A 25,640-nucleotide genomic window follows, 5' to 3' on the forward strand; every position below is an offset into this window, starting at 1 on the left:
AACACGGAGGACCTTTAAGAATTAAACAAACAAAAGAACCCAGACTTGAATGAGGTCCTCACTCTATGAGACAGTAAGCCAGCCAGCACGACCACTTTTATGAAGCAAGGAAGTCGGTGGATACACTCTGTGCCAGGCGCTGTGCATAAGCCAAGTGTGAGGGATGACTTGCAGTGAAGTTTCCCCATTCTGAATATCATATATACATTCTTATTACTTCCTTATATTTTGTAACTAAGTTCAGTATTGTTTCCCCATATATATGTGTAAGTCATTGTGTATTTCAAGGTAATATAAGAGCTATTGAGTATTAATGCAATTGATTGGATTAACTATTAAGACCAAATTAGAGGTGTTTTTAGTTTGGGGAAAGGAATGGTAGTTGAGAGGTAGCAAAGGGTTAAGTTTCTATAGAACTGTAAGAATTGCTGAAACAAGACTACTGATAAAAAGTATCAGACAGTAGCCTTGGGAAGAAGTTTGAATTCCCAGTTCCCAGAGAACTTCTAGATAATACTAAAATGAAATAATGTAGATAAAATTAGGAGATAATGTAGATAAATTAGGAGCTGGCAACAGCGGTGGATTTGACCAATCAGAAAGCAGACAGCGGCCTTGGGATACTCAGGCCCAGATAAGGACACATCTAGGTTGGACTGAAGGGGATTTGGTATTCTGAGGTTGTTACTGTGCTTGCATAATGGATCTCATGTATTATGTATGTTATCTAACAAAATTAGAGCCTCATTAGTAATAATTAGGTTAATGTTTGGGAGGGGCGAGTAACCCTTGCTTATTTAACCCAGTTTCTGCTCCTGTAAGGCGGCCTCCTCTCTCTAGGTGCTGTCCTAGAGACTGGACCACAGGCTTCTCCCGAGATTCTAATAAAACGTTTCTACCTTCACTTTGAGAGGTCTCCCAGTAGTCAATTTGGGTTAGGGTCTCCTTATCCCATACACAAGGATACAGAGAAAGGGGAAAACAGTCCCTGATCTCAAGCTCAGAAGTTAGAATCTAACGGGGGACAAGAGGCAAACAGCTTATGGTGGGACAAGCTGTAGATAGAATTGGCGCTAACCTCAGAAAGAAGGCCCTAGCATGAAGCGTGACGTCACAGAGCTGTCATTACGGGAAGGTGGGTTGGGTAGAGACACAATTTGGGGACGTCATTTTTTCTGGCCATAAGCGGGTAAGGACGTGCTATGACAGCGAATCGAAGGGTGTGGCTTGGCCCTGAAACCCACGGCCATAAAGACCAGAATACAAAGGCTGTGACTGCACTGGTAAGAGAGGTGACAAAAGAACGGTTGTGAGTATGACGTAACAAATGCGCCGCGATGCCTGGACAATGCCGCAGAGCTTCTCAGCGTGTGAAGATTGCCTTTTCCTCCCTCCTCCCTCCACCCCTCTCTTGTTCGCTCAGCCGTCGCAGCCTGATTACACACTCCCGGAAGTGGCGCTCTAGATTGGGTAATAAAGACAGCAGCGAACGCGGGGGAGGGGGTGGGGGGGGGAAGGTGTTTGGGGCTGACTATCTACAGTCTCCTCCTTCCCTGCTCTGGGAGCCGTGGCGAACCTTCCCCGAAAGAAGAAGAGCAGACCATCATGGGAGGTGGAGATCTGGTGAGTGAAGGGAGCCCGAAGCAGGCTGTGGGGGAACGGCGTGGGGGAGGGGGATGGCAACCATAGCAACGGAGGAATGCGGGGGTGGGGGTGGGAGAGAAGGGCAGTGACCTTGGCTCCGAAGGACCAAACCCCAAACCCCGCCGCTGGGAGCGAAGAGAGAGAAAGAGGAGGGCAGAGAGCACGGTCGAGAAGGATCGTGAGACTTTGTTATGGCGCTTATTATTAAGCGCCTACTGTGTGCCATGCCTGTTTACTAAGCGCTGGGAGTACAGAAAAAGGTAACAATCAGCCCTGGCCCCCAAGGAGGTCACAGTCTAACCGAGGAGACAGCATGCAAACAGCTACGTACAAACACACTATAGACAACCTCAGCTGGGGATGGATAGATAGCAGTGATTTGGGATTGAGAAGAAAGCCAGGAGGCTAAAGGGAAGGGGAAACCCTAGGCAGAGATTGAGGGGAGACTTGAGAGACAAAGACAGAGACCAAGACCCCATCTTGGAAAGTAAGGTGGCCTCAGGGAATCTGAAGTGGTGACATTTAAGAGGAAATGAGGCCCTTAAGAAGCGTGAGGTCCCAGCACGATGGCTTTTAGTCTTTGTTATCCCCTTCCCCATCTTCCCAGTCTCTTCTGGCAACTCATACCCTCTTTTCTTCTTTTTGATCACTGCTAGATGAATCTTCTTTAGGCACAAATCTCATTTCAGAACCCCATTAAAGTACAGACTTCTTAACTTAGCTTTAAAGGGCTTCCTCTGAGGTCCCAGTTTTCTAGCCCTGATTTTTATGCTATTTCCCACTGTTTACTCTGCATTCTAGCCAAACCTGACTTCTCACTGGTCATGTTATCACAGCGTGCCCCTTCCCCCCTTTATATCTCTTTTTTTTCTCTTGGCCCTGGCACTCTTTCTTCTGATCTCCCCTAAATGTTATTTACTGATTGACACCCCTACATATTATGGAACACCCTTTTTTAAGCCGCCATTTAGAAGAGTTTATAAATCCTACTCATCATTTAAGACACATTTTAAATTCTGCTTTCTTTATGAATACTTGCTTGATCTTTCTAGTTGGAACTGATCTTTCAATTCAGCAGACATTTGTTAAACTACTATTGTGGGCAAATCCTGTGGCCTGTGCTAGGCCATGAAGAAGAAACAAAGTTTAGCCAAGATAAGATTCTTGCCTTACTGAAGAGTCTAGTAGAAAGGGGGAGAATATGTAAGTAAGTTAATTAGAGAGCTGACAGAGTGCTCTGTGAGGTCCAAAGATGAGAAAATTACTAAGTTTAGGGCACAGGCCATTATTATGGAATTTGTATTGGTTTTGAAAAACTGGGTATTAAGAGGTAGCTGGTATCTGTGGAAAGAGAGAGAAAAGAATGGAAGTATCAGTATTTAGGGGCGTTTGGTACTTGCAGGATAGTAGTCATCAACATTTCTTAAGTGACTACTGTCACTTAAGAAATTGTGCTAAGCCCTCTGGTTACAGAGAAAGGCATAGGAGAAAGAACTGCTCAGTTCTGACCTAGGATCAATCATCTGAAACTAGGCTTGGTCTGCTCACTTGATCTTTACTTATACAATCTGCTAGAGACTTGAGAGATTGTGTTACAGAAACAGTAAGCAATATGTATGTAAGTATTATTATTCAAGAGTCAGGAAGAAAAACTAGCCATATGACCTTGGGCAAGTCACTTAACCCCAGTTGCCCTCCAAAAAGCAAAAACAATTAGTCTTGAAAACCAAACTTAGACTAGTACAAACCCAAATCAGTTTCCCTTTGCAAGTTATGCACATTATAACAAAGTCTGCTTGCTAGTTTTGGTAGTCCTACAAAGATCTTTTTTTTGGGGGGGAAGGCAGTTGGGGTTAAGTAACTTGCCCAAGGTCACACGGCTAGTTTTTTTGGGTATGTGTGTTAAGTGTCTGAGGCAGGATCCGAACTCAGGTCCTTCTGACTCCAGGGCCTGTGCTCTACTCACTGCACCACCTAGCCACCCCTACAGAAATCTTTTGTTGGACTTCATAATACTTTACACTTTTATACACTCACTTTCTTGTTTTGCTTTGCATTTTTTTTTTTTAAGCAATCCGGGTTAAGTAACTTGCTCAAGGTTACACGGCCAGGTGTTTCTGGGTGGGTGCTAAGTGTCTGAGCCCGGGATTCGATCTCCAGGTCTTCTCAACACTGGAGCCGGTGCTCTTACTCGTTGTGCTACCTGGCCGCCCCATGCATTTTATTTCTTAATGTCTTTAAATATGCTCCTCATGGGAAAAAATTGTCTTTGTAGGTCTCTGGCACCTGTTGCATATAGTTTGTACTTAGTAATATTTGTTGAATTGAGTAGAGTTTTAACTCTCTGTCTTAAACTGTGTAAGTTTTTGATGGCAGCCTTAGAAGGCCTCTACCTATCCTTGAGCTTTGTGCTCTATATACAAAATTGTCCAGATGAATTGAAGAGGCAACCTTTATCCCTCTGACTGAGAGACTTATCATGAAGAAGGTTTATGCTTGCCTTTTTTCAGTCCCTGTTGTATGAAGAAGATGTGGAGGTCTGAGAAGCTATGGAATGAGCATTTATTTGACTATGTGCCAGACAGGCACTGGCTTAGATCAGGTCATATAAAGAAAGGCAAAAACACAAGAGCAATCCTGACTCCCGAGGAGCTTCCTTTTTAAGTGGGGCGGGGGAGAACATCATGCAATTTTTTTTTTAAATCACTTACAGAGTAGAAAAGAAACTTAGAGGGGAAGGCTCCACACCAAGAAAGACTTCCTGCAGAAAGTAGATTTTGTGCTGAGTCCTGAAGGAAGCCAGGGACATCAGGAAGTGGAGATGAGGAGGGAGAGGATTCCAGGCTGAGGGGGCAGGATTGTCACATGTGAAGAATATTGAGCACGTCATTACTGCTGGATTGTAGACTTTATGGAAGAGTAACCTGTTAGAAGACTGGAAAGGCAGGAAGGTGACAGGTTATGAAGAGCCTTAAATGGCAAACAAAAGACTTCATATTTGATTACTGATGGTAATCAGTGGAAATTATTGAGAAGGGGTTGGGGGGAAACATGGTTAGAACTACTCTAAGCAAAAATCACTTGGACAGCTATGTGGAAGATGGGTTAAAGTGGGAAAAGACCTGAAGCAGACTTGAGACCGATTAGGTCATTGAAATAGGCCAGGTCAGAGGTAATAGAAGGCCTGAACTAAGTTATTGCTGGCTGTGGAAGTGGAAAGTTTTTGGATTTATGGTATTAGAGAAAGTGAATCATTAGGGATAATGCTAAGATATCAAACCTGAGTGAATCTGAGAATGGTGGGATTCTTCGCCCCCCCAATTTATTTATTTTTAGTTTACAACATTCAGTTCCATAAGCTTTTGAGTTCCAGATTTTCTCCCCCCCCTTCTCATCTCCCCAAGATGGCATGCAGTGTGATATAGGCTCTACATGTACATTCACATTAAACATTTTCACATTAGTCATGTTGTCACATATAGTCATATATAGAATTATAAGCAGTGGGATGAACCATGAAAGAGAAGAAACAAAACAAAACAAAAAAGAGAGCAAATAATATGCTTTGATCTGCATTCAGACTCCATAATTCTTTCTCTGGATGTGGATAGCATTTTCCATCATGAGCCTTTTGGAGTTGTCTTAGCAGCTTGCATTGCTAAGAAGAACCAAGTCTATCAAAGTTAGTCATTGTACAATGTAGCTGTAACTGTGTATAGTGTTCTCCTGGTTCTGTTCCCCTGACTCAACATCAATTCATATGTCTTTCCAGGTTTTTCTGAAATCTTCCTGTTCATCATTTCTTATAATACAAGAGTATTCCATCACATTCATATGCCACAACTTGTTTAGCCATTCTCCAATTGATGGGCATCCCCTCAGTTTCCAATCATTTGCCATCACAAAAAGAACCGCAATAAATATTTTTGTACATGTGGATCCTTTTCCCATTTTTATGATCTCTTTAGGATACAGCCCTAGAAATGGTATTGCTGGGTCAAAGGGTATGCACATTTTTATAGCTCTTTGAGTATTGTTCCAAATTGCTCTCCAAAATGGTTGGGTCATTTCACAGCTCCACCAGCAATGCATTAGTGTTCTAATTTTCCCATGTCTTCTCTAGCATTTATAATTTTCCTGTTTTGTCATGTTAGCCAATCTGACAGGTGTGATGTGGTAGAATGGTGGAATTCTTAGATAATGAATTCTGTTTTAGACATGTTGAATTTGAGATGTCTGTGACACATCGATTTAAAATGTCTAATTGGAGATTGGGGATTAGAGCTCAGAGGAGATTGGAGGTGAGGGACTGGATATATAAATGTGGGAATCCCCCACATGGAAGTGATTAAATTTTGACGGTTCTCTCTGTTTTCTCCTTTTGACTCCATAGAATCTGAAGAAGAGCTGGCACCCACAGACCCTTCGAAATGTGGAGAAAGTGTGGAAGGCCGAGCAGAAACATGAGGCAGAACGGAAAAAGATTGAGGAGCTGCAGCGGGAGCTTCGGGAAGAGAGGGCACGGGAGGAAATGCAACGCTATGCAGAGGACGTGGGAGCTGTCAAGTGAGTGTTGGCACTTAGCATTTTATGAGAACTTTGGAGGAAGGGTCTTCTCTTATGGATCTAGTTCCTGATAGTGGGTTACCCAACTTACATATTATTTTCATCCCAAATTGGTTTCTTCCTTGCATGTTGCATGTAGCACTTAATGGAGAAGTGCCGTGAACACAATAGGTGCTTAATAGTGAATTTACAACATGTTCCTACTGTTGGATAGCATGCACTTTGGGAATGCAGGTTTTTGGTTTGTTTGGTTTTTTTGCTTTTCTTTTGGAGGGGGGAGGGCAGGGTAATGGGGGTTAAGTGACTTGCCCAAGGTCACATGGCTAGTTAAGTGTCTTAGGCCCAGGTTTTTGCTTTTTTTAATGAACAAAAAATTCTTTCCCCCTTCAATTAAAAAACAAAACAAAACCCTAATAACAAATATGCACAGTCAGGCAAAGAAAATTCCTGAGTTGGTCATGTCCAAAAAATAGAAATCTCATTCTGTACCTTGAGTCTGTCAGGAGGTAGATAGTGTGCTGTATCATTAGTCTTCTGGAATTGTGGTTAGTCACTGTACAGATCAGAGTCTTTTAAAGCTATTTATCTTTTAGATGTTGTTATTGTAATTTATTCTGGTTCTTCAGGAAAGTCTTCCAAGGTTTCTCTGAAACTGTCCCTTTTATTTTTTCTTAAGGGTATAATACTATTTGATTACATTCATATACCGTAACTTGTTCAGCCATTCCCCAATTTAGAAGTTCTTCCTTAGTTTCCAAATCATAACCAGCACCGAAAAGCTGCTAGTAATATTTTTGTATTATGTGAGTCATTTCCTGTTTTTTTAATCTCTTTAGAGTATGGACTTGGTATGGTATTCCTCAATTAAAGGATACATACAGTTTAGTAACTTTTGGAGCACATTTCCAAATTGCTTTCCAGAATGGCTGAACCAATTTATAGCTTAACCAATAGAATGCAGGTTCATATTAAGGGGCCAGTGTGATGTCATAGAATGGGGAATGGGCTAGAATTCAGAAACCTGGATTCTAGAAGTATTTCTCCCACTATCAGTCCATCAGCATGCTTTTTTTTTTTTTTTAAAGCAATCAGGGTTAAGTAACTTGCTCAAGGTTACACAGCCAGTTATTTCTGGATGTGGTGCTGAGTATCTGAGCCCAGATTTGATCCAGGTCATCCTGACACTGGAGCAGGTGCTTACTCGCTGAGCCACCTGGCCGCCCCTATCAGCATGCATTAAAAATACTAAAGAGTTTTGTAACCTTGGATATATTTTCTACTGTGTAAAAATAAGGATAACATTATCTGCTCTATAGCTTATAATGTTGAAAGTATAAAATGAAATATGAAAAACACAAAATCACATAATGTATTCTAAAAATAAAACCATAAGTGATTTTCTAGATTTGTTGTGTAATCATCTGTACCATTATTCTCTTCCATTAGAGTAAAAGTGGAGTGGCCTTCAACCATAATCAGTTACTACAGTAACCAGGGAGGGGTTTTTTTTGTTTCTTGTTTTGGCTAAAATTAATTTCTCTCCAGATCATAAGGGCACAGAACATGGAGGAACCTAGGCTATTGGTTCTAGACTTTACCTGGGGCAAGTCTGCAAATTTTATGTCTCTACTTTCCCTCATCTGCTATACCGAGAAGGCACTTCATTTTTTATTAATAGATGGCATTTTTTATTTAAAACAGTAAGCATTTTTCAAGTGCTTACTATGTACTAGGTGCTGGAGATATAAAAACAAAAGTGGGGGTGGTTAGGTGGCACAACACCAGCCTTAGAGTCAAGAGGACACTTACTAGCCGTGTGACCTTGAGCAAGTCATTAACCTCAATTGCCCTGCCCTCCTCCCTCAAAAAAAAAAGCAAAATAAAATAACCAGCTTCATCTTTAAAAAAAACAAAACAAAATAAGAGTGAAACAGCCTCAGCCCTCAGGAAGCTGGGAATTCTAGTCGGGAAAAACATGTACCTAGATAAGTAATTTCAGGATAGAGGTGGAGGGGCCCACAGCAAAGGTTTATTTTTTAGAGTAGGCTGAGCCATGAAGGAAGGTGGAGATAAGGAGAACATTACAGGTATGGGGAATAGCTTATACAAAACCATAGGCACAGGAGATAGAGTATCATGTGTCAAGTACTGTAAGTTAGATAGTTTGGTGGGATCCCATAGTGTACTTGAAGAAGGATGATCTGAAATCAGGCTGAAAAAAAGAGGTTGGGGTGAGATTGTGTAAAATGAAGGGGGGCAGACTAGATGGCTTCTGTGGTCTCTTCCAAGTATAGCCATCACTTCAAAAGATATCATTCATGAAACCATATCATTCTCCTGTTCAAGAAGCTTCAGTAGCTCCCTATTGCCTCTAGGATTAAAATATAAAATCTTAGCATGGCATTTAAAGTATTTCACAATCTCCTCCCTCCAAAAAAAAAATATATATATATATATATATATATATATATCCCTATCTTTGTTTTGATTATAATTTTATTTTTGGTGGTAGAAAAGTTTTCCCTCTAGGATACCATGTTTTCCTAAAGAAAAGTAGAAATCATTTTAAGACCAGATTAAGCTACAGAAAATAGCTGAGGCAATGCTCTGTCCTTATTTTCCTTGACTTGTCTGCTGAATTTGATTTTCCCACAGCACACCATAAAAAGTATACTCCAGCTGTCTCCTCCAACCTCTTCAGTCACTCCTCTATTTCCTTTTCTGGTGTCTCTTCTTTTTGACCCTTCATTAAGGATGGATATTCCCTTAAGGCCTTTTGGACATTTACAAAAACTTGGCTATTCTGCTCTTACCTCAAACTCAACATGTTTAAAATCAAATTTTGAATCTACCTTTAAGACTTACTTCTGGTTTACCTTCTTTGTCAATGGCATTATCATTCTGACAATCATCTGGAATCTTGGGGGTTTTTTTGGTTTATCCCTCCCTTTTTTTATATATACATATTTTAAATACATGTTTTTTAAATTTTATATACATGTTTTTAAAACTTTGACTTCCAGATTTTTTCCCTTCTCTCCTCACCCACCCCCACTAGGAAGATAAGCAATTCAATATAGGTTGTACAAATGTAGTTATTGAAAACATTTCCATAGTAGATATATTGTGAAAGATTATATTTTCCTCCATCCTATCCTGCCCCCCAACTTATTCTGTTTTTCTCCTTTGACCCTGTTCCTTTTCAAAAGTGTTTGCTTGTAACTACCCTTTCCCCCAATCTGCCCTCCCTTCTACATCGCCCCTCTTATTCCATTTCCCCCTATTTTCCTGTAGGGTAAGATACCCACTTGAGTGTGTATGTTATTTCTTCCTTAAGCCAAAATCAGTGAGAGTAAGGTTATCCCATTCTCTTTTACCTTCCTGCTCTTCCCCTCCATGTAGCAGCAAGCACCCCAAGCACGTCCTCAGGGTTTGCTGCCCATACAGGTTCTTGGATCTGCTTTGTTAAAGGAAAGCAACTCAAAATGGGTTAACAAGCTTACTTTAATCAGTCAGACATATATCGTTTACCTTGTTCAGGGGAAAAAGGTCAGCACCCCAAACTTCAAAATATACAGACAGAATTATCAAGACATTAACAGATCAAGTAGACAGCTTTCCAAACTGTCCAACCATTACATCCATACCCAGTCAACATCTGGGTTTCCACATCTGGGTTTTTCAAAGCCGGGGGACTCTCAACAACGGCTTCCCAAAATTCAGATCAAATCACAGAACACTTCTCAAAGTGAGTCCCAAAACAAAGCTACACATCAGGGCTTATATAGCCTTCTCCTGGCTCAGAGAATGTAACAACCTTATTGACTCACTGGCCAATCAAGAAGTATCTACTGAAAAACAAGCCTCCCTCCCCAGGCTTCAGGTGCATTTTAGCCTAGGGGCAGGGGAAGATCTTCCAAATTTGCATTCCCATTACACTCCATTGTAACAGTTTTCTCTTGCCTCTTTTATTATTTCTTTTCTCTTTCTTTTTGGAGGGCAGTTGGAGTTAAGTGACTTGCCCAAGGTCACATGGCTAGTTTTTGTGTTAAGTATCTGAGGTCGTATTTGAACTCAGGTCCCCTTGACTCCAGGGCAGGTGCTCTATTCACTGTGCCACCTAGCCACCCTCTTGCCTCTTTTATATGAGATAATTTACCCTAATCTATCTCTCCCTTTCTCCTTCTCCCAATATATTCCTCTCTCACCTCTTAATTTTATTTTTTAGATATCATCCCTTCATATTCAACTCGTCCTGTGCCCTCTGTCTGTGTATATACATATGCAAACACTCACATATATATTTATACAAACATATACCCTCCTATACATAAATATATATGTATACCTATATGTGTGTGTGTGTGTATATACATATTCCCTTCAACTATCCTCATACTGAGAAAAGTCTTAGTAGTTACAATTATCGTTTTTCCATGTAGGAATGTAAATAGTTCAACTTTAATAAGTTTCTTATGATTTCCCTATTTACTTTCTCATGCTTCTTGTATTTGAAAGTCAAATTTTCTGTTCAGCTCTGTTTTTTTCACCAAGAATGCTTGAAAATCCTCTACTTCATTCAATGACTATATTTTTCCCTGAAGCATTATATTCAGTTTTGCTGGGTAGGTGATTCTTGGTTTTAATCCTAGCTCCTTTGACATCCAGAATATCATATTCCAAGCCCTTCATTCCCTTAATGTAGCAGATGCTAGGTCTTGTGTCCTGATTGTGTTTCCACAATACTCAAATTGTTTCTTCCTGACTGCTTGCAGTATTTTCTCCTTGACCTGGGAACTCTGGAATTTGGCTATAATATACCTAGGAGTTTTTTTGGGGGGGGATCTTTTTCAAGAGGCAGTTGGTTAATTCTTTCCATTTCTATTTGGCCCTCTGGTTCTAGAATATCAAGGCAATTTTGCTTGATAATTTCTTGAAACATGGTGGCTATGCTCTTTTTTTGATCATGGCTTTCAGGTAGTCCAATAATTTTTAAATTATCTCTCCTGGATCTATTTTCTAGGTCAGTGGTTTTTCCAGTGAGATATTTCACATTGCCTTCTATTTTTTTCATTTGTTTGGATCTGTTTTTAAAGTATCTTGATTTCTCATAAAGTCATTACCTTCCATTTGCTCCAATCTAATTTTGAAGGAGTTATTCTCTCCAGTGAGTTTTTGAAATTCCTTTTCCATCTGGCAAATTTGACTTTTTAAGGCATTCTTCTCCTCATTGGCTTTTTGGGCCTCTTTTGCCATTTGAGTTAGTCTGTTTTTTTAAAGTGTTATTTTCTTCAGTCAGGCTGTTGACTTGCTTTTCTTGATTTTCTTACATCATTCTCATTTCTCTTCCCAGTTTTTCCTCCACTTCTCTTAATTGGGTTTCAAAATCCTTCTTGAGTTCCTCCATGGTCTATAACCAGTTCATATTTTTCTTAGGAGCTTTTGATGCAGGAGTTCTGATTTGGTTGTTTTCTTCCTGTTCCATGCTTTCATCCTTTTTGTCCCCGAAAAAGGAATCTATGGTAGGATTGCGTTTCCTCTGCTTGCTCATGTTGCCAGTCAGTTACTTGACTTTTGAGCTCTTTGCCACGGTAGAACTCTGCTTTCAGAATGGAGAGAGCTTTATCCCAAATCGCTGGGTTTTTCTACAGCTGCCAGAGCAATTAGGTAGGAGGGTGCCCTCTCTGCAGTCTGGCACCTGGCCACACACCCCAGGACCACGATCTAGATCCAAGCAAGTCAAAGCAAAAGTTATTACCCTCTGAATGGTCTCTTGGTCCCCCAACAATCTGCAGGCCAGGAGCTCTGGAGGCAGGGGCTGGACTGTGCTCTTCCAAGCCCCTCTTCCAGCAGAGTTCCACACTGACCTTTTACTTGCTCTTTGGCATTTATGGGTTGAAAAGTCTGGAAATCTCCACAGCTGCTGGTGCTTCACTCTCCTGAAGTCTGCTCCAGCCACTGCTGGTCAGGCTGCTCTGGGGCCAAAATTGAAAGGCTTACCTCTGCTCCCAGCTCAGCACGATAGACCCTCTGCCTTCAGAAGGAGATTTCAGAAGTCTGCAGGGCTGCCTTCAGGGGGAGATTTGTTTCTCTCCATCGCTTTGTGGGTTCTGTAGCTCTAAAATTTGTTTAGAGTAATTTTTTACATGTATTGGAGGAGGTGGAAGCTGGAGCCTAGGGGAAGTCCTGTTTCTACTCTGCCATCTTGGCTCCGCCCTCCTATCCCTCTCCTTCAGTCCCCATTTCTATTAAAAAATCCTTCAAAAGATTCTACATAGCTTAAATCTCATTTCCTCTGTGTACCCTTCCCTGATTACTCTTTGCCCTCACTGATCTCTGTCTCTTTCTCCCTCCCTCCCACCCTCTTTCTGTCTTTCTCTCTCCACCTCTCTCCCCTTTGAATTCCTGAAGGCCTTAAAGTCTGTACTATACCATTTAGTATAGTGGGTGGTGTGTGTGTGTGTGTGTGTGAGAGAGAGAGAGAGTATGTCTAGTACTGTGGAAAAAACATTTCTCTGAAAATCATAAGACTTGAGTTTGAACTGCAGCTTGACTAGCTAACTCTGGGATCTGATTTCTCTCTTGTCCATTTCCCTGTATATGAAACAGACATGATGAAACTTGTACTACCTGTCTTGCCTTATGCTAAAATCCTCCTTTTGGGGCAGCTAGGTGGCAGAGTGAATAATAGAGCACCGTCCCTGGGTCAGGAGGATCTGAGTTCAAATCCAGCCTCAGACACTTCTCTCTCTCTCTCTCTCTCTCTCTCTCTCTCTCTCTCTCTCTCTCTCTCTCTCTCTCTCTCTCTCACTCTCTCTCTCTCTCACACACACACACATACACCCCTAGCCATGTGACCTTGGCAAGTCACTTAACCCCAATTGCCTTTCAAAAAATAAAATAAAATAAAATCCTCCTCTTGTATTGTGAAGTGTTTGAGGCAGGATTTGAACATAGGTCTTCCTGACTCCACACCCAGTGTTCTACTTATTTCACCACATCACTAGCTTCATCTGCTTACTGTCTCCTAGGTTGTAGAGAGACTGTCATGATATTGAGTACAAAGGCGGTAACTTCACACCAATGAAATCTCAAATGTTTAGAAATATTGTGGGATTTATCTCTCTATTCCATAAAGTTATTCTGAATAACAAATGATGGAATGAATGTAAAGTGCTTTGTAAGCATAAAGCATTTATAGAATTTGCATAAGCTGTTATGTATATTTATAAATTAGGTATCTTAAGCTTTCTTTGACCACATGGAAGGTGAGCTATTGAATGGATGAATTTCTGAGAAATTTTTTGGTAATTGTGGGTTGTTTTTTGTTTTTTTACCTCTTGAAATCAGAAAAAAAGAAGAAAAACTAGACTGGATGTACCAGGGCCCTGGTGGGATGGTGAACCGTGATGAATACCTGATGGGACGTCCCATTGACAAATATGTTTTTGAGAAGATGGAAGACAAAGAAGCAGGTTGTTCATCTGAGACAGGACTTCTCCCAGGCTCCATCTTTGCCCCTTCGGGTGCCAATTCTCTACTTGACATGGCCAGCAAAATCCGGGAGGACCCACTTTTCATCATTCGGTATTAGCATAGGTGTGGGAGGAAGGCTTAATTCACTGAGACTTTAAGAAGTTTTGTTGAACTGAATTTAGTAGACTGTCTGCTTTGATTTCTCCTCAGCTTTTTCCTTTTGAATGAATTTGTTCATATCTAAGACTGGGCATCCAGATCCTGGCGAATTTCATAGTCTGACCCAGATTTGTTTTCCTAATTTTAGCCTCTTTGTTGTAACTGTGGCTTCAAGCACAGGCTAAAGGAAAACTGGCAACCTCAGAAGGATCTAGGGCTTGTGGTAAGAGGAATGAATGAACAGAGAAGTTCATCTGCTAGATAACTATGGAAGCTAAGGTGTGGAAAAGAAAGTGTTGCTGTCTTTACTAGGTTACAGGCTGTCCATGGGAACTGGCAGAACAGCATGCTGACCCACTATGTGTCCCCTGAATGCCAAGATTCTCTGGCTTATAGACAGGGAAGGAATAAAGTAGATTCTGGGGCTGTTGTACTCCCCATATCTTACTCTGATGCTAGAGAATGTAGAAAATGTGGCTCTTAGTCATCTCTATTGATAGTATAGGCTTGATTTCTTTAAGAGTGAATCTGCCTTAAACCTCTTAAAAGTTTTACCACTTAATTTATCCAAAGGGAAAGAAGAGGAGAACCTTCTAATTCTACATTAAGGGTCTCTTGCCTGGTCAATTTCCATGAGGATTTTAAGCATTGGGTTCCTCCTATAAGAAGTAGGAAAATGAGCTGATTGCCAGAGGAGAGCCAGAGCCTTCTATAAGTAATGACATCTGCAGATTTGGGAATGTCTCTGGTTTTAGCACTGCCATAGTGACTTCTCTATGGGATTTGGGTGCATTTGTGTATAAGAGCATCCATTTAGAAAATCATTTAATCTCCTTTGAAAAAAAGGAATGTCAGTGATTTTTATTCTTACAATTTGCTTTCAGAAAGAAGGAGGAAGAGAAAAAGAGAGAAGTCTTGAATAATCCAGTGAAAATGAAGAAAATCAAAGAATTGGTAAGTATTGCATAATATAAGAGCCCCAAAACTAGAACTATCAATTAATCAGCAAACATTTATTTACAGCCTACTATGTGTCAGTCATTGTGCAAGACTCTAGGGATACAAATACATAAATAAAATAATCTCTACTGGATAGTAGTTTATGTCCTAATGGGAGGGGCAGGGGTGTAACAAGGATGTATATAAGTATAGATAGAACAATTATAAAGAGAATACCAATAAATACAAAGTGGTTAAATACAAGGTAGTTTGTGGGACAGCTAGGAAGTGCAGTAGATAGGACCAGAGTTCAAATCTGAGCCTCAGACACTTACTAGCTGTGTGATCCTGAACAAGTCACTTAATCCCAGTTGCCTTTGAAAAAAAAAAATACAAGATAGTTTGGAGGGTTAGAAATAACAGGAAAGGAGGAGATGGTGCTTGAGCTTTATCTTGAAGAAAGAAAAAGGGGTCCCCTGAGACTGAGGTGAGGAGAGAATGCATTCTGGGCACCGACACGGGAGATATGGAGTGTCATGTGAGGCACAATGAGAAGACCAATCTGGCAGGGTCATAGGGTCATAAAAGAATCTGTCCTATTCTTACTCTGTCAGAAGTGAGATTTATGATCTAGATCTGGAAGAGACCTCAGAGGCCTTGTGTAACAGAGAATATATAACTTTCAGTGACTATATTTTTAACTAGATAACTTTTGTTTCACTGCAGCATACAAATCCCAACAAAGCCACAACCAGCCCACCAGAGTACTGTCCCTGAAATGGTTGAGCAAAACCTCACTCAGGATGTATACTGCGCACAATCTTTTATTTTAGTTGTTTGTGATTTGTTACAAGGAAGCAGGGTGTATGCTTTGACTTTAATAAGTTCGTTGTATTTTATAATTTTTTTTTTCTATGAGTGCATTTTTAGTGAAGCATAATTCTTTTATCTACTTTTTGTTTTGGGGGAAAAAGGCATTATGTGGCATAATTTCCTTGGTAAAAGAAGGAGCCTGGATTTTACCGTGTTTAACAACTGATCTGGCTTTATTTCCAGCACTTCAAAGCCTAGTGCCGAATTTTTTTGACAGAACTCTCTACCCTCACCCACTTCATCGTAACCTCAGGTGGAATCAGACACAGTAGGAAAGTTGGAAGGTGTTGTTGCTAATCTAACCTTGCCCCTGAAGGATTCTCTACTATACCATACCTGACCAACAGTTCTCCAAGCTCTGCTGGAAGGCCTCCATGGGGGACCTTTGGTTGCCTGTTCCACTACTGGGCTGTTCTCATTAGTCTGGAGTTTTCCTGACATCCAGCCTAAATTGCTACTTCCACCTATTGTTCCTTGTCCTGCCCTCGGGACTAACCAAATGGAATAAGTCAGTTCCCTCCTGTACATGACAGCCTTTATTTCTTGTAGCTAGGCCTATCTTAATATAACCCAAGAACAAATTGCCTTTTTTGGCTGCCCCATTACACTGCTGACTCATATTGAGCCTGCAGTCCATTAAACCTACTCCCCTCAACCTCATCTTTTTCAGAACAACAGTGTCTGTCTGTGTCTTCCTCATCTTATGTTTTTATTTGTAGGCAATAGCAATTAAGTGACTTGCCCAGGGTCACACATCTAGTAAATGTTTGAGGCAAGATTTGAACTTAAGTCCTCCCAATTCTTGGGCTGGTTCTCTATTCATGGCACCCCCTAGCTGCCCCAAGTTTCTTCTTCTTTTTTTTTTTTAAAGCAAATGGGGTTAAGTGACTTGCTCAAGGTTACACAGCCAGGTGTTTCTGGGTGGGTGCTAAGTGTCTAAGCCTGGATTTGATCCCAGGTCATCCCGACTCTGGGGCTGGTGCTCTTACTCACTGCACTACCCGGCCGCCCCAAGTTTCTTCTTACAAAATGGAGATGGCTACTATTGACTTAAAGGGAAAAATGCACTTGTAAAAGCACTTTATAAAATGTGACCTACTCCACATTGGGGTGTGGGGGCATACTAAAGGCTACAATAATGGAATGTGTACTGCCTCCTGCAGACCCTACTAGATTGGAAAGCCTTTGAGGGTGAACTTTAAGACTTTTTTTTTTTTGAAGTTCAGTGTAGTTGAGTTTCATCACCAGGTTGGCCAGAGTCATGAATTTTTTTGCCGTAGTATCATTCAGAGAGTAATTGGTGGTTTACTATCTTCTTTGCTGGTGAGAACACACTGTTGAATAGTTATAATAACTCCTTAATGGGGGTAGTATGTTCTTGGCTTAAAATGGAAACTCCTAGAAGGCATGGAACTTTGATACTGTTCTGTACTGCTGACAGAAAGCCCTGCAGTTAGTGGATTGGAAGCTTCTTGAAGGTAAGAACATTTTTCATAGTCTAACCTAAAAGCCTAGTGTGGGCCAAGCACATAGTAGGTGTTTTATAAGTGTTGTATTTGTTCTATTGAGTGTTTGGCGCCATTTCCTCTAGGAGGCAGATTTCCTGAGCTTGGCATCTACTGTAAAAAAATTCCATGGGAGGGAGTCAGGAAGAAAATGTGGAGTGAAATCAACATTGTGCTTTGTGAATTTTCTAGTTGCAGATGAGTCTGGAAAAGAAGGAGAAGAAAAAGAAGAAGGAAAAGAAAAAAAAACATAAGAAGCACAAGCATCGCAGCTCCAGCAGTGACCGTTCTGCCAGTGAGGAAGAACGTAGTTGTAGAAGGTGCATAAAAGAGGTGTTTGGTGCCCCCATTACCTCATGTCTTGCTGGGTGGCATCCTGGGCCTAGTCTTAGTGATCTTTTGTCAGAAAAGACATCTCATTGTTTGACTCAAGATCTTTCGGCTTCTGATTCTTACAGCACAGAAATTGATTTGTCAGGTTTTTGTTTGTTTTTTTAAACAGGCTAATCCACACATTTTGAAAAATATATTTTTATTTGGAACTTAGATACCAAATAGCATGGGCATTTGCATATACTTAGTATAGAAAAAGAGGGTTGTATGTGAAGTTGTACATAATGCTGTTTTTCTTTTTAAGTATATAATAAAATCTACCTATAGCTTTCAAAGCTGTTTTATTTATCTGACCTTATTTCTGTTTTTTTCTCTCCATTTATCCACCCATTCTTGCCCACTCTGTCTCTCTCCCCCATGAGAATAGCAGCAGGCACCTCTGCCTCTGACTCACTGTCAGCCTCCAGAATAGCAGCACAGGGTTGGGGGAAAGAGTGCCAGTGGGGGTTGGGGCTGTCGAGCCGGGCCCACGATTTTTCACAGGAAAAACAAGATTGAGCTGATGCATCTTCCCAGCCAAGAAAACCCAAATAGGGAAACACACTCCCAAGTAATAACAGGGAGGTGGGAAGGCCATGGAGGGGGCAGGAAGCATGTTTGAGCACATGAGATTAAACTGCTTTCTATATCTCCTCCCTCACACAATTGTTTGTATCCTCTTTTTTTTTTTTTTTTGCCTTTAAATTTCTTCTTAGGTCTCAAAAGAAGATGGCAAGTCCTCCTCCTGTTTTGCCCAAAATCCCAGGTTATGGCTTACAGGTAGGTTACCTGGGCTCCTCCCGTAGTGGTGCCAGCATGCTGTTTTTTGTTCAAGTGACAATGAGCATTGTTTAGTATCTGATAGTTATAAAAGATAATAAGATGCCTAAGTATTCAGGGCAAGTACCCCTGAGGAGCAACCGTATCTTCCTCCATCATGTGTTTCTGTCTCTTGGTAGACATGACAGCTCTGTGAATTACAAGCTAAATTGTCAAGACTGTGATTTGTGCTTCCTTATTTCTTACTACCTTCTGTATCCCTTGCCCTAGACCTGGGGTAGGAGAGAGTTGAGAAGGGAAGTAGTTACGTTAGGTAGATAAGGTTTGGAGGTTGCTTTTTAAAGTATTTGTTGTTCCTATATTTGCATGTTTGTACCTGCCTTGAAAATTGTTCTGTATGGGGCGGCCAGGTAGCACAGCGAGTAAGAGCACCGGCTCCAGTGTTGAGAAGACCTGGAGATCGAATCCCAGGCTCAGACACTTAGCACCCACCCAGAAACACTTGGCCGTGTAACCTTGAGCAAGTTACTTAACCCCAATTGCTTAGGGGCGGCCAGGTGGCGGGTTCAGATACTCAGCACCACACCCAGAAATAATAACTGGCTGTGTAACCTTGAGCAAGTTACTTAACCCTGATTGCTTAAAAAAAAAAAATTGTTCTGTAAAGATAAGATGATATGCTCTTAATGTCTCTCTGATAGTCATTCTTTGCTTGGTATCTCTGGACTTTCTTTTAAAACACAGGTGTCTGAATAGCTCTTCTGCTTTATCTTCTCTATAGATTAAGGACACTGATCATGATCGAAGACTTCAGGGACCTCTGGCAACTGAAGCTGGGGGGGCACATAAGGTCAAGAATCATTCTAGGTCACGGAGCGCATCCCGTTCACCTCCAAAACGCACTAGCAGGAAGGGCACATGGGATGCTGACACACGGGACAGAAGGTCATGGTCCCCTAAACATAGTAGACAGTGAGTGCTCCAGTTAATGGGGAAATAACTATAGGGAGTGCACTTTTGATTTCAGTTAACAGTGTCCACATGTCTTATTGATTCCCCCATACTTCCATAGATGTTTGTCTCTTGGAAACTGTTTTTGTTACATTTAGCTTTTCTTGTTGTAAAAATCAAAGGAACCATAAATTTATAGGTACATATTATATTCCCGTGCACCTTGAAGGCTGACTTCAATGCTATCTTTGTCATCTCCTGTGTATTCCCTGTGACTTTCTCTTTATGAGATTGTCCTTCCTTTTTCTTATCTCTTCTCTCCCTGAGTGACCCCCCCATGCCCCAAGTTGTCTTATTGTTATGTATTGTAGTTTTTCTCCCAAGGATTTCAGAGACATGGAGTTAGGCCCCATTGCTGAAAAGACTATTTCCTTGATTACAGGCACAATTCCAAAGTAAACAGGAAAGAAAGAGGTCGAACTAAGAGCCCTTCCCCCAAAAAGGAAGGGTATCAAAGGCGACATGCTCCAGGTTATACCAGGTAAGTTGGGTGCCTGCTTAGGGTAGCTTCAGAATTGTGCCCAGGAATAGTATAGACCAAGCTAGAAAGGTGCTAGCTATATAATAGGCTTTCCCCTGACAAGTCATTTTATGTTTTTTTTTCTTTCTGCTGTTTCCAATAACTTATACCTCATAAAGATGTCCATGATCAAACTTTTTTTTCTTAGAAATTTTCTGCCTTGAAAATACTAGCCAAAAATCAATTAAAATGCGATGCCAGAAAATTAGTCATAAAACAGATATCATTGCTTTGTAGAAGAGTGTGGAAAACACTTGATATGTTGTCATGAGGTGGGATGACTGAAGATCTTGGTGGGTCCCTAGACCAAAAGAAAAAGCCCCTACCCTTAAAGGGGAAGTGGGGATCACAGGATATAGCATAGAAACTTAAAGAAATCCAAGATAATTTGGGAAAGGAGGGAAAACTAATGATTAGAAGGACCAGGGAAGGCTTCCTATAGGACATAGCACCTGGGTTGAGTCTTGAAGGAACCTAAGGAGTCTCTGAAGCAGAGATAAGGAGGAAGAAGTACATTCTGGGCATGGGGAAAAGCCTGTACAAAGCAGAGAAAGGAACTGAATTTTTATCCATGATCCTTAGCAAATAGGCAATTTTGGCTTCAGTCAGTTGATCAAGACATTTATTAAGCTTCTCTTATGTGCCAGGCACTTAGGTTACAAAGAAAAAAATTAAACAGTCCCTGCCTTTAATAAACTTGCATTCTTTTTTGTCATATCCATTGTTCATCAGTATATACAAAAATTGATATAACTTTTTTGGGAGGGTGTGTGTAATTGAATACTAATGGATTTCAGGTAAGAAAGACCTCATGTAAGGAGTGTTTTACCTGAGTGTTGAAAGGAAGTACAGCACAGGAATGGGGAATAGTATCTACAAATGTATAAAGGATGGGAAATGGCACATTTTCCTAGGAGATGCTTAATTTGGCTGAACCATAGAGTATGTGAAGGGAGATAATGCAGATAATGCTAGAGAGGTAGCTTTGAGCCAGGTTGATCCTTTCAATACCAAACAGAGGAGTTTTAATTTGATACTGAAAGTAATAGGAAACCCTAGGAGTTTGAGCAATGGAGTGACTAATTAAGCATATGCTTTAGAAATATCACTTTGGCAGCTTTGTGAAAGGTGAATTAGAGAGGCTGAAGGCAGGAGACCAGTTGAGCTGTTACAGAGGTCTAGCCAAGAGGGGATGAGGATGAGAGATGCTCTGGAGGCTTGACAGCTGTGAGTGATCAGAAGGCTGGTGGTCCACAGAACCAGAAAAATTAGGAAGAATGGTAAGTTTAAGAGAAAAGCAACAAGTACTATACTGAAAAAAATGAGTTTGAGATGTTTGTGGAACTTTCAGTTCAAGATATCCAGTAGATATTTGGTGATGCAGCATTGGAACTCAGGAGAGAAACTATGCCAGTGATAGAGCTCCAAAAGTCATCTGCATAGCAGTAATAATTGAATTCATGAGAGCTGATGAAGTCACTTGTGTAAGAGAGTATAAAGAAAAGGGCCCAGTACATAACCTAGCGATAGACCTATAGTTGGGGGTGGAGAAGGGGGAGGGTATGGATGAAGAGCCATCAGAGGAAACTGAGGGGTAGGCAGAAAGAAGAGGTATGGGGATCATGAAAAAATAAGATCCAGTGTATCATCTAGGTCGGGTAGGAAAGCTTCGGCCTTGAGGCCACATGTAGCCTTCTAGGTCCTGGAGTGTGACCTTTTGACTGAGTCCAAGTTTTACAGAACAAATCCTTTTATTAAGGAGATTTGTTATGTGAAGTTTGGATTCATTGAAAGGCCTGCACTTGAGGACCTAGAGAGCCACATGTGGCCTTGAGACCACAGGTTCTCCACCCCTGATCTAGGTGGCCAGCAGGGTCACATGCTATAGAAAAGTCAAGAGGGAAGACTGAGAAGAATCCATCAGGTTTGTTAATTAGGAAATCATTGGTAACTTTGGAAAGAGTAGCTTCAGTTGAGTGATGAGGTACAAAGTTCATGAGGGAGGATGGAGGACTAATATAAAATGATACTGGAGAGGTAGGCTGGATATAGATTAGAAGGCTTTCAGTCCTGAAATAGTATGTTTGTATTTCATGCTAGGGGGCAATGGGGAGCCATTGAAATTTCTTGAGTAGAGGAATAGCATGCTCAGACTGGTGTTTAAGAATATTATTTTGATAGCTGGGTAGATTCTGAATTGGAGGTGAGAAATGGAAGAATGGAGAGAAAATGGAAACAGGAAGTTCAATCAGGAGGCTATTTCAGTCTGTAGGTAATCACAGGTGATAAGGGCCTAAATAAAGGTGGTCACTAAAGACATGCAGAAGCAAGAAATGATATTATAGATTGACAAGACTTGGTGAATGATTGAATCTGGGAGATGATGGAGAATGAAGAACCAAGGATGATTCGGAAGTATTAAACTTGAAGAATGATGTATTCTCAGTAGAAAAAGGGAGGTTTGGAGGAGAGGTAAGTTTAGAGGGGAAAACATTTGGATTCAACTTTTCATAACATTGCCCCTTAGGTGTGCATCACTGTGGAGAGTTAGAAATGTTCTTGGAAACCTACCTAAATGTAATTAGAGTTTACACCATTGCCCTTTGGGAAGCTTCAAGTGAAAGACTCAGGAGGACTTCATTTCACTATTCTGTGGAATATGCATATAATGCACTGCATTTATCTGACATCATCAGAAAATTAGGTGGAGGCTAGGTGGTACAGTGAATAGAGCACCAGCCCTGGAGTCAGGAGGACCTGAGTTCAAATGTGGCCTCAGATACTTGACACACTTACTTAGCTGTGTGACTTTGGGCAAGTCACTTAACCCCAATTGCTCTCCAAAAAGAAAAAAAAAATTAGGTGGACAGCTACAGTCTTTTCAACTAATGATTTTGTGAGTGCATTTTCCCCCCAGACAACTGAAGATTGCTTCAGCTCAAAACTTAAATTTTACAGTAGCAACCGTGGGCGCTAGGTAGAACATACATAAAAGTGGTTTGCCTAAGGTGCCACAGTAACCTGAAGCTAGAATTCAAGACCATTGATTCCAAGTCTAGTGTTCTTTCCACTCTCCAGTATAAACCGTTTCCTTGCAGAACTTGACTATTGAGACTCTGAACTTTATTAAACAGAATTTGATCTCTCTGAAATGGATTTTCCTCTTTGCTTCCTGAGAACACAGGAAAGAATAGTATGTGATTTAGAATGTAGAATGACAGGGATAAAACTGTCATTTTCATAAGGAGTTAAGTTGAAATTCTCAAGCCACAGTGGTTTCTAGTTTAGTCCTAAGTAGTGTTTTTCTCCAGATTCCCAACCATTTCCAGATTTGCTTTATGGCTAAAAACAAGATCAATTTTGAGATGTTCATTCATTCAACAAATATTTGAGCGTTTAATATATACAAAGCATCAAGCATTATGACTGTGAGTATGGGGCCTTCTTTTTTTCTTCTCTTGCTCTTCATCCCTTAAATCATTCCAAAGACCTACTGATCATTGACTTTCCCCAAATGACTCTAAAAATAAGTCTTTCATTTGATTCAGGATGGTCAGGGGTACTGTGCTTTCTAGGTCCTCATCATTGACTCTCTAAGATCAGGGAGTTTTTGTGATGGAGAAAAAGGGAATCTCAAGCAAGCTACGTATGTGTTAATGACTAAGAGAACCTGCTGCTCACACTGAACCTGGCTTTTTCTTCCATATATGAGATTGTTCCCAGCTGGGAAAAAGTAGATCTGGCAGGGGTTTTGTTCACAGAAAGCTCTCAGCAGAGGAACTGGAGCTAAAACGGCAAGAAATGATGGAGAATGCTAAGTGGCGGGAGGAAGAGAGGCTAAACACCCTCAAGAGGCATGAAAAAGAAGATGAAAGAGAACGGAAGCTAGAGAAGTCGGACTCTCGGGATGGGAAATTCATCCAGTGAGTAGATTTGTCCCCAGCCACCCCCTGTTCCTCCATACCCCCCCTCCCAACTGTTTGAATATTTCTTGTAATAGCTAGGGTGGGGGGCATTGAGGGTGGGAGGGTGCCTCTATGTCATGGCTCTGAAAGAAAGCCTCAACTCTTGGCACTCAGCTTACAAAGCACTGTTGGTAGGGTCCAGGCCTCTAGCCAGACAGTGGGATGTTTTTGATTTGGTTGTGGGCAGAAGATAGGTTTCTAAATTATTGATATTCTCTGGCCCGCCTTTTAAATTTGGGGATTTTATGCTTTAAGAATCTTTTTCTAGTGGGCCTTTGCCTCACTTTCTACAGCAGATAAATTTTCTCTTCTGGGTACTTATGGGGGAAAAAGAAATCTGCTGCTTCCCCCATTTGTATGTAGTTCCAGATGACATATTGAAAGTTACGTGTGGGCTTTTTAAAGTTTGTTTAATTTGTAGTAGCCAGAATCTTGCTTCTTATTATGACCTAGCCAATGAGTTGGTCAAGTAGAAAGGATGTATTTGATTTGTCTCTCTCAACTCCTCCACAGCCAGTTGAAGTTAGAAAGTACATCCACCTCCTCCTTAGAGGATAGGGTCAAGCGCAACATCTATTCCTTGCAAAGAACTTCAGCTGCTTTGGAAAAGAATTTCATGAAGAGGTGAAGCTTGTTCACAAGGCTCTTACGCTGATTATCCAGAGTTTTCCAGGGAAGCTGCTGGCTCCTTAAAGAACCCTTTTTATCAGAGTTGAGATGACTTTCAAGGATGTCAGATGGCCACTGCTTGAAGTGATTCTACTCCAGTCATTCCTGAGAACAGCTAATTGCCCTCACAAAACAGGGAGGAGGCCCTGTTGTGTACAGTATCAGTCAGTTAGTTCCTTGGTTGCCTCCTCTAGTGTATATTGCAGAGTTGGGGTTTTACAGTTTCCTTAAGAGGTGCCCATCTTTGTTTCAGTGTTTCTAGAGATTCCTACCACTTTGTAAAGCTATTCATGGGCCTGACAATGGTCCTGTAATTTACCCTGAATCTGCCTTTTCCATCAGATCCATTCCCTTTCAATACAGACTGAACTAAAAAAAAAAAATCAATCTCCCTTTAAAAATCACTCATGGACCTCTTCAGCTGAATAGCAAATCAAAGGATAGAATCAATGTTCCTGGCTTCTGTTTACAAGATGTCTTGAAAGTTAATTTGAGACAGACCAGTGACAGCTTGGGAAGAGCCAGGGAAAGAAAAAGGGAATTCATGGAGGAAATCCAGAGAGGTGGAGAAACAATATTAAAAAGAACAAATGAACTGTTAAACTATTTGGTCTTTAAAAATTTATAGCAGTATAGTGTGTATATATACAAATGTATAATTTTTAATAGTTCTTTTAAAAGTTATTTTTGTCTAAATATCCCATTTGAGAAGTGATTTTTGATATATTATTACCATATCAAACTGTGGATACCAAATAATCCTGTCACACAGGGCAGCTTTCTCTTCTGTGTAGCTGGGATGGTTTTAACCACTTCCCACAGCGCCTTAACCCACTTACATTTTGTGTCTCTGGATATGAAGTTTATGGTTCCAGAGGCACAACCAAACTGCCAACAGGCCTTCTGGCTTTTAAAAGAAAATAAAATAGAAATGCTGTTTATTTTCTTGTGTTCCTTTTATGGTGATGTTGGTACATTGTTGGTGTTTAAAAGTTGCTGTCAACTAAAAGAAAATACAGCCCCCCACCTCCTTTTCCCTTCATCTTTTTGATCACTGCATTTCAAATGTCAGTAAAGGATCATAGAGTTAGATCTGAAAATGGACCTTTAAATGTCATCTGGTCTTCTCTTCCCTTCCCACCCCATTGTACAAATGAGGTC

General features: G+C 40.9%; 1 protein-coding gene across 2 annotated transcripts; it reads left to right on the plus strand.

Annotated features, from left to right (window-relative positions):
- Positions 1 to 1,226: 1,226 nt before the first annotated feature.
- Positions 1,227 to 25,420, plus strand: CWC25 (CWC25 spliceosome associated protein homolog). Of its 2 annotated transcripts, none has more exons than XM_069074305.1 (10): positions 1,227 to 1,623; positions 6,038 to 6,210; positions 13,561 to 13,797; positions 14,730 to 14,799; positions 17,355 to 17,482; positions 18,251 to 18,314; positions 19,096 to 19,286; positions 19,708 to 19,806; positions 23,607 to 23,768; positions 24,324 to 25,420. In XM_069074305.1, the coding sequence occupies exons 1-10, from the start codon at positions 1,606 to 1,608 to the stop codon at positions 24,436 to 24,438; spliced, it is 1,257 nt and encodes a 418-aa protein (XP_068930406.1). In that variant the 5' UTR covers positions 1,227 to 1,605; the 3' UTR covers positions 24,439 to 25,420. The 2 variants fall into 2 exon arrangements, with proteins under 2 accessions (XP_068930406.1, XP_068930407.1); XM_069074306.1 differs by having other exon boundaries at positions 1,228 to 1,623; positions 19,096 to 19,259.
- Positions 25,421 to 25,640: the final 220 nt, after the last annotated feature.

This window comes from Petaurus breviceps, unplaced genomic scaffold, assembly GCF_028583685.1.
Source record: "Petaurus breviceps papuanus isolate PSGF00001 unplaced genomic scaffold, PetGlider_PUasm1.0 90887, whole genome shotgun sequence".
In the NCBI taxonomy this organism is placed as follows: Eukaryota; Metazoa; Chordata; class Mammalia; order Diprotodontia; family Petauridae; genus Petaurus; species Petaurus breviceps.